The sequence below is a fragment of the Hyperoodon ampullatus genome (assembly GCF_949752795.1).
Source record: "Hyperoodon ampullatus genome assembly, chromosome: 5".
NCBI lineage: Eukaryota > Metazoa > Chordata > Mammalia > Artiodactyla > Ziphiidae > Hyperoodon > Hyperoodon ampullatus.
Window position 1 is genome coordinate 142,300,886 of NC_136918.1, and position 18,245 is coordinate 142,319,130.

Consider the following 18,245-nt stretch of genomic DNA (forward strand, 5'->3'; position numbering starts at 1 on the left):
CATGAGTGGTAGTGATGGAAACGAGGCACCCAGCAGTGGGAGATACAGAGGGTACCCAGCACCAGCTGACCCCAGTCCTCCCCAAGTGCTGACCCCTGTCACTGGGCATGACATCTCCAGGGCCTGCCAACACTGACATAGCAGCCCAGGCAGAAAAGCTCAGCATCTCAAGCTCAAGGGAAAGGAGAGGGGTCAGCCATGGCTAGAGTGGTGGTCAGGGGTGTGTGTGTGTTTCAGGAAAGTAAATGCAGAAGCTGGATAGATAGATGCTCCATAGGCTACTTCTTGGTTCACCAGCACTCTTAGACCCAACTAATCTTTCTTTAATTGGAATACAAAAGACTATGCCTTGCAATCCAAGAATGGCAGTCATGACGATCAAGAGTGATTCCCAGCCCTTCTGAAATTGTTCCGCCTACTCAACATGCCCTCCCTTTGGCATATTTGCTATTTGAAGACAAAAGCAGGTTAAATTAATTTTGTCTCTTTACGGTTTTCCCCCACTGCTACTGGGACTTGCTGGTGTGAAGTCTTGGGACAGAACAGCTGCCTTTCACAGTCAACCAGTGGGTTCACCTGATCAATACTGCATGATGCTAACTGTTATATTCCTGTTCGTTACAGCCCCAGCCCCAAAAAGGCAAAAATGTGACCACTGGAGCCCGTGTCCCACAAACACCTACGCCTACCGGTTGCTCAGTGGGGGTGGCAGGGACAAGTATGCCAAGATCTGCTTTGAGGATGAGGTGTAAGTACTACAGCGGGAAAAGCAAACCTAGCTCTCCCACTTGGTTCTTTCCCTCCTCTGAGGCTGACCAAGCAGCAAGTCTTCCCCAGGAGAGAAAGGCATCTTCTTGACCTCAGGCAGAGGCTGGGGGGTATCCGAGGGGAACTGAGAATGCATGCTGTGCCGAGGGTGGGGAGGTGGGACCCGTAGATTGGTTTTATGTGTCCCATGTTGAACTTTCATTTGACAGCAGTTAGCAAAGACCTCAGTACATATTTTGTACCCTAGCCCTTCAAAGTCAGGGAAACATCAAAACTCAGCGGACACGGCTGTCCTTGCATTTGGGTTTTGATCCTCACCCTCACGGGTTAAAGCTGGTGTCCTCTCTCCCTGCAGCCCCTACCCCCCAACATAGGTCAGTTCAGCTTCTGTGCAACTGCCTTACCCTTGACAGCCCAATAAACCCTGGCGCTTGGAAGTGTCCTAGCCCAGTGTATTCCATGGCTAGGGCTGCCATAACAAAGTACACAGACAGGGCAGTTTAAACAGCAGACATTCATTCTCTCTCAGTTCTGGAGGCCAGAGGTCAAGATCAACGTGTGGGCAGGGCTGGTTCCTCCTGAGGCTGCAAGGGAGAGTCTGTCCCATTCTCCCTCCTTGGCTTGTAGATGCCGACTTTGCCCAGTGTCTTCACAGCGCCATCCCTCTCTGTGTGTGTCTTGATCCAATTTTCCCCTTTTAAAAGGGACACCAGTCATTTTGGATTAGGGTCACTCTAAAGACCTCATTTTAACCCAGTCATCTCTTTAAAGGTCTATATCCAAATAAGGTCACATTCTGAGGTTCTAGGGGTTAGGACTTCACCATTTGAACTTTGAGGGAACACAGTGCAACCCACAACACCGAGCTTAAGGATGGTTTGGGCGATTAAGTAATTATTACAAATGAGAGAAAATGTGGTCTGTTCCTAACCCTGAGTAGGAAGTCATTCCCAATTATCCCACCATTTCCCCCAAACCAGGCACACTTTCCCTTTTTTTGTTGGTTAGCTGTTGTCCACAGCCCTCGGCACTTGCTGCATTTCCACCCCTCCCTCCACTCTCAGTCCCTTGGTCTCTGCACGTACCTTGTTCTCCCAAGGAGCGGGCAGCGTGCTCAGAGAGGGGGTCGGATTCAGCTTCATACACCTTACACAGTCCTGGCATATCCCCTCATTCAATATTTGGGAGTTGGGTAGAAATAGCCCCTTTGCTCTGCAGGTCCATCGTGTCTCTAAGGTCCCCTTTGCTCCACGGGACAGTTTGTTGATAAACATTCATCCACCGATGAACTCCAGAGGGTGAGGCGCTCAGCAGAGGGGCCATGACATGGAACACGTGGCTCCTGCCCAAGAAGCTGACGTCACAGTTCAGGGTTCTCCGCCTCAACCCCATGGACACCCTGCATGGTAGGGGCTGCCCTGAGCATTTCAGGGTTAGCAGCACCCCTGGCCTCCACCCACTAGATGCCAGAGAACACCCATCCTCCCCCCCAGCTGTGACAACCACACAGGTCCCAGACATTGTCACACGTCCCCTAGGTGGCAAAATCCTACCCCCCACCCCATTAAGAACCAGTGGTATAGTTGGAGAGAACAAACAGAGTTTGCAAATGTCCGTGGTAAATGCTGTATGGTAATTGTGTGTGTGTGTGTGTGTGTGTGTGTGTGTGTGTGTAATTTCAGAGGTGATGCCCTGATGAATGGGATTGTCATTGAGGTAGATTGAAAACTGAGCAGGATCCCTTGGCAAGGAGGAGGCGGGAAGACCTGGGAGGGGTGGGGACAGTGGGAGGGGGTCACTCATCCAGAATCACATCGCCAGAAGGGGATTATTCAAGCTCAGATCCCAGAGCCCGGGATTTGTCCTGCTCCACAGCGCCTGACACCTTCTCCCGACCATGCATAGGAGCTACTGCCTCTTACCTGGTACAAACCAACTCACTTCTACTTTAACTTCATAGAACTCTGTCTGAGGTAGATACCATTATTATTCCCATGATACAGACAAGGCAACTGAGTCACAGAGAGGTTCAGTCACTTGCCCCTCATCACACAGCTGTTAGTGACAGAGCCAGGATTCCACCCTGGCAAACGTAGGGTCTGCTGCGTGGACCGACTTGAATCCAATAGTCTAAAGGAACAACTAACCCTCTCTATGAACGTGTAGAACCAAAGGTAGCTTGCCTGCTTCAAGCAGTATTCTAGATGTTTTTCAGAATTCAGTGCAGAATGAAGCAGGATGAGCACAAACAAAAGCAAGTTAAAAGGAACAGGAATCAAGGAGGCCAGATGCCAAGACACTTGCTGTGCCTTTAGTGTTGTGTTTTCTTGTAACAAGTCCCTGGAACAGAAAGTATGGGTTGCAGAGATCTCATTGTTTTACAAATAAAATATACAGGTTTGGGAATTCCCTTGCGGTCCAGTGGTCAGGACTCCGCGTTTTCACTGCCGAGGGCCCGGGTTTGAGCCCTGGTCGGGGAACTGATATCCCACAATATATATATACAGGTTTATGTAGAAAGACAAGAGGTTTTTTGCCATTTGCTTCATCCCTACAACCAGCATGTCCTGGGCGCCTGCAAACCTACCTCCCACAGGGACAGCCCCCTCCATCTGTCAGCAGAGTTCCCCTATTCACTCACATCCATACCTCTAAAGAGCGGGTTTACATTACAACGTCCCTGTTTCCTGTTTTCAGCATTATCTGCTGCCTTGCCCCTCGGGAGGTCAGCTCTTTTCCACTATCACACAATTCCTGTCCTCTTTCCTTACCATTGTCCTGATTAAGTTACTATACTGTCATCATGGTTTGAGCAAAACTCATCATTTACATGATTATGACTGGGAAGATAAAATTCAGAGAGTTTACTTGACAGGAATATTTTACCAAGGGAGAACCCAACTCCTGGCAAACAAGATTTCCAAATGGAAGGGGTTTAGGTGGCATGGCGCTCCGTGGCCACGGCTCGGCTTATAAAGTTTGAATGAGTAAGTGCAGTGTTTTCTAGTGTGATTTGTTACTAGAGACTTATGTGCCTTTGCATTGCATGAGCTGACTTGTTCATAACTGCAAGGTCACGCTGACAAAGAAAGCTTAGGTTTTGTTTAGGGTCAGAGTCAGCATTTGGGGGAGGTCAGGACAGTTTTAAGTTTGGGCTGTGTGACTGTGAGGGTCCATCTAGGGATATATTCAAACTGTGGCCTCCAGTTTAGTTTTTTAAATACTTAATTAATTTGGTTGCACCGGGTCTTAGTTGTGGGCTCCTTAGTTTGTGGCATGTGAACTCTTAGCTTCAGCATGCATGTGGGATCTCGTTCCCTGACCACGGATCGAACCCGGGTCCCCTGCATAGGGAGCACGGAGTCTTAACCACTGTGCCACTAGGGAAGTCCCTCCAGTTTGTTTTTTTTCTAACAGGACTAAACAGAGGTTCTTCATGACGGAAGCATGTTGTATACAATAATTATGTTTTGTTTACTGTTGGCTCGCTTGGTTTTCCATGAACTTACATCAGTTTAATCCCTAAACTTTCCTCTGGAATAAATCTCTCACATCAGATATTTACCAACTTCACCTGTGAAGCTTCTGTCCCTCTCCAATCAGCCGGGTGACCCTGCAGCTACCGTGTGACTGTCATTCGGGGACCCCTCTCCACCACCAACCTGGGGATGACGTTTGCCTCCCTCTCTGTAGTCAGAGTTCCTGTTTCCTGGATACAGTACCTTCCACTTTCTTAGTTTCCACCCTTGTTTTGCTGGAGCACATCTTCCAATAACATCCTGAGAAAAGAGTACAAGGGGAGGTACTATTTTTAAAGATTCTTCATGTTTAAAATGTATTCATTCCCACCAACGATTAACTGATAGTTTGGCTGAGGATAGATTTCTCAATTATAAATAGCTCCCACTTTGAATTTTGAAGTCTTTGCCTGGAATTAAGTGACTCTCACTCCAGCAATGTTTGAGTGTGGTGACCGTGAGAATGCACTTCTCAGGTTTCTAGTGGCAGGTAGTTCATGGACCAAGAGTTCCAGTTGCTGCATTCTAAAATCCATAGTAGGTTTGCTGGAGGCCCAGCTTCCCCTGGCTGCTCCTAGCCAGTGACTGAGACCTGTTACAGAAAAAAAAATTCATGACACTTCGTGCAAATGGTCAGGCCGACTTTATTCAAGGGGGTGATGGCAGTAAGCATAGGGACCACTCTTGTGGGGCCTTGTAGGGGAGAGAGATTGGATTCAACTCCAGACACATCATGGACAAGAATTTACAGCCAAGGAGCAGGGTGGAGATTGTGGATAGAAAATTACTAAGAGGAAACATCAGAGTTGAGGGGATTCTGGCTAAACAGGTTAACAAGATTCTTGCTGAAGGCGGGACAGGGTGATCAGACACCACTGGGAGGGTGGAGGAGGATTAAGAAACTGATTGATTATGGGTGGTGATCACATATCAAAGGTGGGGCTTTCTGGTTAAAGTGACTTAGCAGAATTCTTGCTAAAATTGGACAATGCAGAGATGAACAGAAGTCCAAAAGTCAGGCCTAGTTTAAAAAGAGCTTGGGGGGGCCTGAGTAGAGTTTGATCAAGGAGAGAATCCTTATCAGAAACTTGAGATACCAGGCAGCCCCATTCCTGGGCCACACAGACTCAGCTGAAGCCCAGCTTGCGTTCCAAGATGCCCAATGGCCTTGCCGAAGTCTCCTGAGACTGCCTGGCCACCTAGGACATGTCCACCTCAGCTTTTTCCCTTTCCTCCCCTTAGGGTCAGGCTTGAGTTGGGGTCTGACAACTTGCCCTGCTTAACCCCACCCCTCTCATCTTCTCTCGTAGGTATTTCCCCTAATAAAAATTCTAGCGTGGGCTTCCTTGGTGGCGCAGTGGTTGAGGGTCCGCCTGCCAATGCAGGGGACATGGGTTTGTGCCCCGGTCCGGGAAGATCCCACGTGCCATGGAGCGGCTGGGCCCGTGAGTCATGGCTGCTGAGCCAGAGCGTCCGGAGCCTGTGCTCCACAACAGGAGAGGCCACAACAGTGAGAGGCCCACGTACCAAAAAAAAAAAAAAAAAAATCTAGTGCATTTAACCCGGTTTTGGTATCTGCTTTTCAGAGGACTCAGATTAACACGATGAGAATGACTGTTTCCTCACAGTCTGTCCAGCAAGCCATGTTGACTAATATTTTGATTTTTGCCATTCCGAGAGAAGAAAGTTAGTCTCAGATTAGTGTTTTATTGCTCTTGCTGTGAGTGAATCCAGGGTCTTTTCATGCTAACAATGGCTGTACAGTCGGCCCTCCCTCCCCATGGGCTCCACATCTGTGGATTCAACCAACCATGGATCACATACTATATTTATGATCCATGTTTGGTTGAGTCCACTCATGCAGATCTCACAGATACAGAGGGCCGGCTATGGAACTTAAGCACCTGTGGATTTTGGTATCCGTGGCAGGTCCTGCAGCCAATGTCCTGCAGATACGGAGGGATGGCTGTATTTATTTTCTGTGAACTGTTTATATTTCCTGCCCATTTTTATTCCTATCACTGGCCTTTTTTAATTGATTTATAAGATTCTTTATATATTAAGGTAGTTAGCCCTTTTGTGTTATAAAACTGCTCTCCATATTTTGTCTTTTCATTTTTTAGATGGCATTTTAAAATACGCTTATGCTTTAGTTAATACCTGACCTTTAACAAAGCAAAGAAAATACACACCATATAGTGAAATCAAAAATTAAAAAATTTGAAAAGCAGCAAAAACAGAAAACAACCCAATTATGAAGGTATCACAAAGAACAAATATATCTCACATATATTAAGTGGCCTGTAAAAATGCCAATTAAAAGGAGGCAATTCTTAGATTGAATCACAGCACATAAACCCCAAATTATGCTGTATATTAAAAATGCATACATACAAGAGAATTGAGGTCACAGGGCAAACCACCGCCCTGAAAACTGGAGAGACAGGCAGATTCATCAAATCACAGATTACCTGGAGCAGGGAGCTCAGCTGGATCCAGCATCCGGTAGGAACCCTTTAAGGGTAAGTGACTAATTGCTGGAGACTGAACTTGGATGAACTTGAGAGATTAACTCCTGGAGGCCAAGCCTTGGAGGAGCTCCTACACCTTCCTGAGTTTCTCCTCCAGGAGCCCTACCAGGCTTTCAGAGGGAAGACTGAAGAAAAATCCCCTCATGCTTCTGGCAGTGGGAATGGGAATGTCGTCATTTTGAAATATGTCCCCAGTGTTCTGTTCTTCTTAGCAGGCTTGCCTTCAAGGGAAACTGTTTTACCAGAGTCTAACCAATGAAGGTTTTACCAAAGACTAGCCAACCTGGGGGAGGGAAATACCCAACTCCAGGCCCCTCTGGCCTTCCTGTCTCCCCTAAGGAGTGAAAGAAAAAAAAAAAGCCACTTGTGAAGGCCACAGCTCAGGGGCACGGGCTCACTAAAAGACTGAGACCTGATCACAGGCCTATGGAACACTTCCTCATCCCTGACGTCTTACTACCACATAATAGGGCTCCTGTGAAATAACAAGGGATTACAGCTGAAAAGAACTGAATGTCTCAAACCCAATGTAAAAGAGTCTATAGGGATACCCAAGAAAGAGAGGAGAAATGTTAGCCTCTGACACCTACGGCTACAGCAAATAGTAAACAGAGCTTAACTCCCTGCCAGATGAACATAACATTCACACTAAAGACCTATTTACCAAGTATACCATGTCTGGCTTTCAACAAAAAATAACAAGACATATGAAAAGTAAAAAACCACAGTTTGAAGAGACAGGGAAAGCATCAGTACCTTGCCCAAATATGGCAGAAATTTTGGAATTAGCATACCAGGAATATAAAACAGCTATGATTAATATGCTAAGAGCTGTAATAGAAAAAGTGGACAGAATACAAGAACAGATGAGTAATGTAAGCAAACAGATGGACACCCTAAGGAAGAATGAAAAAGAAATGGTGGAAATTAAAAACACCAGACATAAATGAAGAACCCCTTTTATGGGCTCATTAGTAGACTGGACACAACCAAGTAAAGAATCATTGACCTTAAGGATATGGCAATAATACCTCCCAAACTGAGAAAAGAGGAAGAAGAAAAAGAATTAAAAACCTGAAAAATAAAAAAGAACAGAATATCCAAGAACTGTGGGACAACTATGAAAGGTATAATACATGTAATAAGAATACCAGAAAAAGGAAGAGAAAGAAACAGAAATATTTGAAGTAATATTGCTGAGAACTTTTCAAAATTATCCACAGACACCAAACCACAGATCCAGGAAGCTCAGAGAAAACCAAGCAGGATAAATACCCCAAAATGTACACCTAAGTAAATTGTATTCAAACTAGAGAAGAATAAAGACAAAGAGGAAATCTTGAAAGTAGCCAGAGGCAAAACCAACAACAACAACCAAATAAAATGAAACAAAAAAACACTTTACTTATAAAAGAACAGGGTAGGAATTACATCAGGCTTTTCTTCAGAAACCACGCAAGCAAGAAGAAAGTGGGGTAAAATATTTAAAGCAAAGTGGCTGTACCATTTTACATTCCTATCAGTGTATGAGAGTTTCAATTAATCTGCCACTATATTCACCAGTGCTTGGTATGGTCAGTCTTTCTAACTTTAGACATTCTAATAGGTACGCAGCAGTATCTGACTGTGATTTTAATTTGCATTTCTCTAATAACTAATGATGTTGAGCCTCTTTTCATGTGTATATTTGCTGTATGTATATCTTACTTTGTTAAGTGCCTATTCAAATCTGTTCTTTTTTTTTTTTTTTTTTTTTTGCGGTACGCGGGCCTCTCACTGTTGTGGCCTCTCCCGTTGCGGAGCACAGGCTCCAGATGCGCAGGCTCAGCGGCCATGGCTCACGGGCCCAGCCGCTCCGCAGTATGTGGGATCTTCCCGGCCCGGGACACAAACCCTTGTCCCCTGCATCGGCAGGCGGACTCTCGACCACTGCGCCACCAGGGAAGCCCCAAATCTGTTCATTTTTAATTGGGTTGTTTTCTTATTATTAATTTCGAGTTTTGTCTATATGTTTTGTATTCAAGTTCTTTATTAAATATGTGATTTTCATATAGATTCTCCCAGCTTGTTTCTTGTGTTCTTCTTCTCTTAACAGTATTTATCAAAGAGCAGAAATTCTTAATTTTAATGAAGTCTAATTTATCAATTTTTTCCTTTTATGGAGCATGTTTTTCATGTCATATCTAAGAACTTTTTGTCTAACCCACAAAATTTTTCTTCGAAGCTCTCCAAAATTTCTTCCAAACTTCTAGAAGTTGGATAATTTTAGGTTTTCCACTTTATATAATATGATATACCCATTTTGAGTTAATTTTTGCAAATGGTGTGAAATATGAATTGTAGTCATTTAAAAACATGGCTACTTAATTTTTCTAGCACCATTTTTCATAATACTGTCTTTCTCTACTGAATTCTTTTTGCACCACTGGCAAAAATCAAGTGACCATATACGTGTATATCTAATTCTGGACCCTCTATTCTCTTCCATTTATCTGTTTGTTTGTTTTTTCACTATATGCAGTAATTTTGATAACTATAACTTTACAGTAAACCTTGAAGTTCAATAATATAATTTCTTCAATTTTGTTCTTTTTTTTCAAAATTACTTTGACTATTCTAGATTCTATTTCCATATGAATTTTTGAATCAGCTTATAAATGCCTACACAAAAGCCTACTGGCTTTTTTCTTTTTTTTCTTTTTTTCTTTTTGAGATTGCATTAGATCTCTAGATAATTTGGGGAGAATTGACATCTTAGCAATATTGAGTCTTTTACTCACCTCAATTTATTTAAATCTAATTTGTCTCAGTAATGGTTTGTAGTATTCAGTGTATGCATCTGCAGATACTTTTGCCATATTTATTGCTAAATAATCTCATACTTTTATGTTATTGTATATATTTTTTAATTTAAAATTTAAAAGTTAGGGCTTCCCTGGTGGCGCAGTGGTTGAGAGTCCACCTGCCGATGCAGGGGACACGGGTTCGTGCCCTGGTCTGGGAGGATACCACATGCCGCGGAGCAGCTGGGCCCGTGAGCCGTGGCCGCTGAGCCTGCACGTCCAGAGCCTGTGCTCCGCAACGGAATAGGCTACAACAGTGAGAGACCCGCGTACCGCAAAAAAAAAAAAAAGAAGGTTAAAAAAATTAAGTTTAAAATTTCAATTTCCAATCATTAGTTGCTAGTATGTAGAAATACAATTGACTTTTATATAATGATCTTGTATCCTGCAACCTTCCTAACCTCACTTATTAGTTCTAGTAGCTTTGTTGTAGACTCCACTGGATTTTCTACATAGGCGATCATGTCATCTACAAAAAAAAAAAAAAAAAAGGAAGTCATAACACTTCTTTTCTAATCTGCATGCCTTTGACTTTTTATGAAAGTAACGTATCATTGATTCTAAAACTTGACAGAGGATGTATGCACTCGTACAGATGCACACACACACACACGCGCACACACACACACACACACACAAGATCTTCAGTAATATTTCACATTTCCAGGAAGGTCAGTCTTCTTCCTGGTTTTAGGACACAATCCCCTTGAAGCTGGCATTTCATATTCTCCAATTTAAAAGTAAAAATTAAGTGAGGTAGTTAGTGTAAAGGATTTATTTAAGGAGATAAACAGGGTTACATTTTGTGGTTGGATAAAAGCATCTCCAGGTGTCCGCAAAACCTCTGTCAGAGCACTGATGGGGAGAGGACGCATGGAAGCTGAGACCAGAGTTGGGTCAGACCCATCTCTTCTTCATCCACCTCTTGTACCTCATTTTTTTTCCAGCCAGCCAGTTTGAATGTGTCCTTCATGTTTGTCAACCCTTCTCTTGTGTTCCTCGCATCCCATCAATTGTCGAAACCCAGCAAGTATACATCTTCAGTATCTCTTTACTTTGCCATCTCCTTTCTCATCCCACTTCTCATCTCCTTGTTCATGGTCTAGTAAGCTTCATCGGACTATGAAAGTAACCAGGTTTTGTGTGTGTGTGTTTGTCTCCAGACTTTCTGGCTTCTAATCCATTCTACTGGTTGTTGTACTCCATATTCATAAAGTGGGAAAATGAATGCCCACCCATGAGGAGGTTGAGGATTCAGTGAGAGAATGTTTGCAAAGAGCCTGTGCTAAACAAACACTGGTGTTTCTCTCCCTGGCCCTTTGTATAAATCATAAGATTAAATGCAGTTTCCAGGTTCCCTGAGGGACTCAGACTGTAGAGATGTGTGGGGATGGATGTGTGTGGAGCAAGTGTAGGGGTGACTTTCAAGGGAGCTGGGTCAAGGCCAGTGCGTATCTACAAGGAAATGGTAAATGACAAAGGATGGACAGTGATTTTGCCAAGAGAGGATCTTACAGAGCAGGGAGGGCTACTCACTGCTTGGTGAGAAAGGAGTTCTTTGACCGATGCTTATCTACCTTTCAGGCTCATAGGAGAAAAGACTGGGAATGTTGCAAGAGGAATAAATATTGCCATTGTCAACTGTAAGTTATTAAATGTTTTCTTTAAAACTCCTCTAAAAGCTCTGTGATTGGATATTCAGTGGTACCTTGGGTTTCTTTATGGTTTTTGCACACGATCTAGTCTAGGTTTATATTTTAATGCATTTTAAGAGTATATATTTAACTATTTTTTTTACAGTGCCTCACTTTAGAGATTTGTGGTTCTAACAAAAAACTGAAATCAAATATAAACTGATTTTTAAAAAAACAAAGAAGGACCTGCTGAAGTCAGGGCTAAAACCAGATCAGCAGACCTGGGGGTACAGACACCCTGGAGTTGAGCTTCATGTTTGCTCTGATTCCTGGTGGCCCAGCAGAAGATGACACCAGTTCCTACCTTTGTCTGATAAAAGGGCCTCAGGGGAAGCACAGCCTGCCCTCCTCTTAGGCCTGGAAAAAAAAAAAAAAAAAAAAAACAGCTGTCACTATTGCCATCGGGACAATAAGTAAGTAAGTAAGAACTGTAGCAGGTTTAGGGAAAGGGTTTCCCTTGGCGTCTGTCCCTGTGAGCAAGGTGAGCACATAGTCCAGTGACAGAGGGCTGCAGAAACCTGAGGAAAATGTGCCTGATCTGCAAGAAAAGCTACAGGGGGCAGCAGAAAGGGCTGAGTGGGGGCCCTGGTGTTTGTGGGAAGAGGCAGGTGCACTGGGAAAGAACGTGGGCGTGAATCTAACTGGAAGCAGGCGGGAGGGATGCTCTGGGCAGCCGGTGTGAGCCCTGCCTTCCTGACCTGAATCACTGGGGCCCCCTTCAGGGAAGGAGGTCCTTTCCTTCAGGTGGGACCACGGCAGTCACGCTTCCCGGAAAGAGACAGAGAAGGAACACGCTGTTTTCAGAATGTGCCCTGAGTCCCCATGTACCTTCTTTTAAAAACTGTTTCTCTCATTTCCAGATGTGACTGGGAAAGTATTAGCAACACAGTATTTTGATATGTACGAAGGAGGTAAGGAAACTCTTTTCCTCTTAAAATTAAAATGAATTATACACATAAATTAGGATTAAAAAAAAAACACAACCGAAAACGTACAACATTCTTATTTTGTCTACCAAAAAATTTGCCAGAAGCAAATTTTTTCTAGAACTGTCTTACATAAACCCTCGTGGTCTCTGAGTTCATGTACTAAAGCGTGAAGGCATTATCTAGAAACTGTCTTTTCTTTGATCACACTTGTCCTGGATCTTTTCCTACTGCCCCTTTTCCTCAGATAATGGGAAAGAGAAAACATCTCTTCCTTTTTTTAAACCAAACATGTAGAATAATTGTGATCAGCCTGCAGCCCTGAATGTCACCATAATTACTGCTGTGTTCACGGTGCTGGGCGTGGTGCACGCATTCCTGCAGCCCAGGGTGTCCATCCTCCTCCAACTGTCCCTCCATTCTGGACTCTGGATCTTGACTGCAGTTGTTTTTATTTAACACTGAGAATTACCTAAAACAAATCTTTATAAAGATCATGGAGAAGAGCAATTAGAAGTGCCCGGATGCACTCGGGAACGATGCCGTTAATCGTAACTACGAATACAAACCCCAGTGGTAAATAACAGGGTTTGAGCTGAGCCTTTATTTCCTCCCTGTAAGAAATAGAGGGGTCTCTTAGCAAGGACTTACCCATCCCGGTGTGGTCTGTTATGTCTCGTATTTCTCCTCAGTGTCCTGGAGCCACTCGGCTCTTAGAGGGTCATGCCCAGGTCCGGTGCTTTCTTATTAATTGCAAAGGAGAGCCCCCCTGTGTTACCAAAGTCGTTGCCGGTTGGTTTCAAAGCTGATCACTAGAATCTTTATGATCCGATCGTGCTGCATGCCTCACATTGCCCGACCGTGGAACCCACAGGCCATTTACTACGAAAGCACTAAAGCATCGTTTGCGTGGTCGAGAGACAGTTCTAGAATCAGAGGATTCAGAGCCCGGGGCACAGAAGCTGAGAGCAGAAGCACAGCCTCTAGGGCCAGAGTCTCAGCTGACAGAGAAGGTCCTAAGACTGATGTGCATTGACCCGGCAGATAACTCTGGACCGATGACGAAGTTTATTCAGAGCGCTCCCTCGAAGTCCCTGCTCTTCATGGTGACCCACGATGATGGTAGCAGCAGGTGAGTGCAGACTTGTCGCAGCAGGGGCGAGAGTCAGGGAAGCCAGCGGGGGGGCGGAGCACCAGGCCTGTCAGTGTCCCTCAGTACGTCGCTTAGGAGAGGACAAAGGTCCAAGGAGCAGGATGCTTCTTCAAGGAAAAGGAATGGGAAACCATGAGGAACAGACTGCATTTCTAGAGAAATGACAAGCTGGTGGGAGCACATAAATCCTAGAAACTTAAGGAATATTTCCAGGTAGCAAGACAAAGCCACCACTGACCATAAATAAAATAGCAAAGCTAACCCTTGGCCAAAGAGCTAAACCCAGGGTGGGACTTATACACACACACACACACACACACATGCACGCACACACACATGCACACATACACAATGCTTTCACTAGTGAGAAAATGACCTGGGCAGTGTTTCTCCAGGCGTGCTCTCCTAAGCAAACATATGCGTCTTCACTGCCTAACTTCCGAGAACCCCAGAGTGCTTCATTGGCATCGTGAATTTCCGAGATGGGGCTACTGAACATGGCATTTCCCAGATTTGTTTGAATTCAGATCTTATTCTTTTTTTTTTTTTTTTTTTTTTTTTTGCGGTACGCGGGCCTCTCACTGTTGTGGCCTCTCCCGTTGCGGAGCACAGGCTCTGGACGCGCAGGCTCAGCGGCCATGGCTCACGGGCCCAGCCACTCCGCAGCATGTGCGATCTTCCTGGACCGGGGCACGAACCCGTGTCCCCTGCATCGGCAGGCGGACTCTCAACCACTGCGGCCACCAGGGAAGCCCCTAGATCTTATTCTTAAAAGAGCATCTTCCCAGATGGAAGTTCTTTGACATGTGCTTTGAAAGACTCAAATTTAACCCATTTAGGAAAATCTGAACTTATTTTTTCTTTTCCTTTCTGCCCACTTCCCTTTACTTTGCCCTGAATTGCACCTTTCTACAACGGTAGGATTCTTTAGGTTTTGTTTTTGGGTTTTTTTCATTTTTGATACTGACTTTTCTGAATATGAAAGGGACAGTTTTGACACTTGTTTTCATCTTTCAGCAACTCTGTCCGCTTTATTTGTGGTCAGTAAACAGGAGAGCAGCAAGGACCGAAAACTATGTTGGCTGCGGATGAGTATGACTGAACCCCAAGACCCAGGGCTTTTTGGAATTGAGAATTAAAACTCTGTGCCCCAAACTGAGTCTAAAAGAGTCCTGCATGTGGCCTTATGTGTAACTAGAGATGTGACGCACTCAGCCAGCGTGTGCGTTTCCCTCCTGCCCTGCATCCCAGGAGGGCGGGCGCTGCTTTAGAAACCTGTCCTAGGGCAGACTGTGTCCTAGCACCACATACCGGAGTCTGCAGGTGAGACATTCACATGCTTCCCCCTTTGCCCCGCAGACTGAAGGAGGACGCTAAGAAGGCCATAGAAGCCCTGGGAAGTAAAGAAATCAGGAACATTCGGTTCAGGTCAAGCTGGGTATTTCTTGGAGCAAAAGGCTTTGAACTTCCTGCAGGAATTCAGAGAGAAAAGGTGAGTGGTTGCTATACATCCCTTCCTGAAAACCAGTCACCATATGTCCTAGCAATTCCACTAATAGATACATAGCCAAGAGAATGAAAAACATACGTTCACACAAAGACTTGTACAAGAATGTGCTATTATTCATAACAGCAAAAAAAGCAGAAACAACCCAAATGCCTGATTAATAGATTTTAAAATGTATAAATAAAATACGGTATATCCACACACTGGAATATCATTAAGGCACATGCAGAAATGGAGTACTGATATATGCTATGACATGGATGAACCTGGAAAACACACTAAGTGAAGAAAACCAAACACAAAAGGACACATATTGTATGATTCCATTTATATAAAATTTCTAGAATAGTCAAAATTCAGAGACAGAAAATAGATTAGGGGCTGTCTAAAGGCTGTGGAGGATGGTGAGTAGATTCAAATGGGTATGTGCATTCTTGTTCCCGGGATGAAAATGTTCTAAAATTGAGTGTGATGATGGCTGCATGTCTTTGTGAATACACTAAAAGCCATTGAATTGTACACTTTAAATGGGTGAATTTTATAGGGTGTGAATTCTGTCTCAGCAAACCTGTTATATTAAAGAGAGAGATAAAACTAGAATTCCAAAGTTCAGAATGCATATTCTTATTCTTTCTAAGCATTAGTTTAAGGTGCTCCATTATCTGTGAAAGAATTGAAGATGGAAGCCTTAAAGTCAAATCAATCTGAACAAGGAACAAGTGTTCCTTCTGAGCAAGGAACACTCCGATTACCCTGAAAAAAAAATATAGTCCTTCTCCCAGAGAACTGAAAACCAGACTTGAGGGTTGTGCCGTCCCATATGGCAGCTACTCGCCAGATTTGCAGATTACATTTAAACTGATTCAAGTTAAATAGAATTTAATATTCAGTTCATCAGTCATGCTAGCCACATTTCAAGAATTAAGTAGCCAAATGTGGCTAGTGGCTACTCTACTGGGCACGTGGATTAAAGGACACTTACACCATTGCAGAAAGTCTTCCACGTGTTGAATCAAGTTGCTTCAAATATTGAGTCACATTGAGAGGAAATCACGTACCCTGAGTAGGTTGTAACAAATCCCATCCTAGGAAGTGATTCTCTTCTTATGACTTTGCTCACAGCTGGCACACTAACCATTTGTTGATTAGATGAATGGATAAATTAAATCCTTTTCTTTCCTTGGCACAGGTCAACCACTCAGATAATGCGAAGAACAGGTATTCGGGCTGGCCCGCAGAGATCCAGGTAGAAGGCTGCATACCAAAAGGACCAAGCTAACATTGTCTGGCCTCAATAAATGTGCCTTTTATAGACAAATGCATCCTGAATGGACCCCAACTCTTATCCAACAGTCAATATTTGATGAGTATTTTGGATTTGTCGTCAACCAGCCAACCAAAATATTTGCCAGTTGTACAAAATCTTGTCACACAGACTTTTTATGCCAGTGTTTATAGAGTGAAGGTAATGAGCAGGACAGCTGAAATGCATGGGAATTGTTCCAGGGGATGCAGTGACTTCCCCTCGAAAGGAGAGGATTGGGGGGAAGCAACCACTGCTTGTTCAGGTGTGGAGCCATTTTACGATTGGATCTATGTTTGATCCCTGTGGTCCAGACACCTCTGCAGAGAGAAAGCCTTTGTTCCCCGATCACCGAGCACACCTCCTTTCGGAAGGTCGCCTCTCATGATGAGCAGCTGTCAGAGGGCTTAGCAACCTTCCTGGGTCAACCCCAGTTGAGCCCTTGAACTCCCCCTGCAGGTCCCTGAACTTATTCCTTCCACTAATCTGGGTGCGCCTAACTCGGGCACCAGCGGTGCAGTAGTGAGGAGATTCCGTGTCCGCCTCCATGCTGGGGTGTCACTCCAGTGGCCGGTGGGACCTTGTCTAACAGGGTGGGGGAGAAGGATCTCTGATAGGTGAGCAGGGTCTGCTCTCGGGAGAGCCACTGTATACCCCAGGTTTCCTAGGAGACACATCATAGATCTACGGACCGAGATACCCAGGGACTTGGGGTTAAGAAAGTCAAGTCATTGCCAAGTGTCCATTCTAACCTCCCTCCCAAGCCTGGCTACCAGAAATGGTAGGAGACTTTGATACCAGCTTAAGAGTGCTTCTCTGAGCCTCCAGTTTCTCATCTATAAATAGAGGGATTGGGGTAGACAAAGGATTTTCAAGCACTTTTATCGGCAAGCCTCTTTTGAAAAACATGGCAGCACGTGGCACCCTGAATTTCAGCACCCTTGCAGGATCAAGCCACCCAAATCTCAGTGGCTGACAACAGTGCTGAGGTCTCCTTCATGTAGCAGGCGCCTCGCGGGGCAGCCGGAGCTCAGCTCTGGGTCCCCGGAGCCAGGATGAAGGAGGGTCCATCTCAGGCATGGAAGCCAGAGAGAGCAGAAGTCCAGAGGTCCCCCAAAGCTCCTGCCAGAACACATGTGAGCCCCCATCCTTGCACCTGTTTGCCAACCATGGGGGACGTCAACCTCGTGGCAGTGGGGGATGACTGTCAGCCCCTCAGGGAGACTGGGCCTCTCTCTGCAGAGGGGTCTGTAAACCACTGGATATGATCTTGGCTGGGGCCCTGTTATGGGCTAGATTCTGTTCCCCTCAAATTCATGAGTTGAGTCCTAACCGCCAGTACCGCAAAATGTGACCTCATGTGGAAACAGGGTCATCGTAGGTGTAATAAGTTAAAGCAGTGTGACCCTCATTCAATATGGCTGGTGTCCTAACAAAAAGGAGATGTTTGGACACAAACAAGCAATCAGAGAGAACCCCTTTCTGGGTTCTGGATCACCTTGGAGGAGGCCTGGAAGTGGCGTCTGGAGAGCATGAGGGCGTCGCTGAAAAGGCAGCAGCATGGGGACCCCTGAGGGCTGCAGGGGCTGGAGCAGGGAGGGGCGATCAGGAGGACCGCGGGCCCCTCTGTAGGGGACTATCACAGTGGGCCCATGTCTAAACCTATTGCATGTATAACCCCAAGAGCGACCCCAGCGTAAACCATGGACTCCCGGTGACAATGGGCGGTCGTGGATTGTGACCAATGTGCCCCTCGGGTAGAGGGTAGTCAACAGTGGGGTAGGCTGTGCTGGGGGGAGGGCAGGGCGTCTGGGGGGCTCTCTGTACCTTCCCCTCAATTTTACCGGGAACCTAAAACCGCTCTAGAAAATAAAGTCTATTACCCGAAAACAAAACAAACCAAAAGTTGCCAAGGAAATGGAGCCTTACATGGGCAGCCACCCTTGAACATCTGTCCTAATTACACAGACCCCGGGAAGTGACCCTAAGCCCTCTCCACACC

General features: G+C 45.1%; 1 protein-coding gene across 2 annotated transcripts in view; it reads left to right on the forward strand.

Moving 5' to 3' along the window:
• FAM3B (FAM3 metabolism regulating signaling molecule B) overlaps positions 1 to 16,262 on the forward strand; it is a gene marked incomplete at its 5' end in the record, with an annotated part of 54,771 nt that extends 38,509 nt beyond the window's left edge. For both annotated transcript variants that reach the window (XM_079704696.1, XM_079704697.1), the window contains 6 exons: positions 625 to 748; positions 11,245 to 11,303; positions 12,215 to 12,265; positions 13,325 to 13,412; positions 14,793 to 14,925; positions 16,130 to 16,262. In XM_079704696.1, the coding sequence (XP_079560822.1) occupies positions 625 to 748; positions 11,245 to 11,303; positions 12,215 to 12,265; positions 13,325 to 13,412; positions 14,793 to 14,925; positions 16,130 to 16,219 (545 nt within the window). In that variant the 3' untranslated portion in view covers positions 16,220 to 16,262. The remainder of the gene's footprint in view (positions 1 to 624; positions 749 to 11,244; positions 11,304 to 12,214; positions 12,266 to 13,324; positions 13,413 to 14,792; positions 14,926 to 16,129) is intronic.
• Positions 16,263 to 18,245: the final 1,983 nt, after the last annotated feature.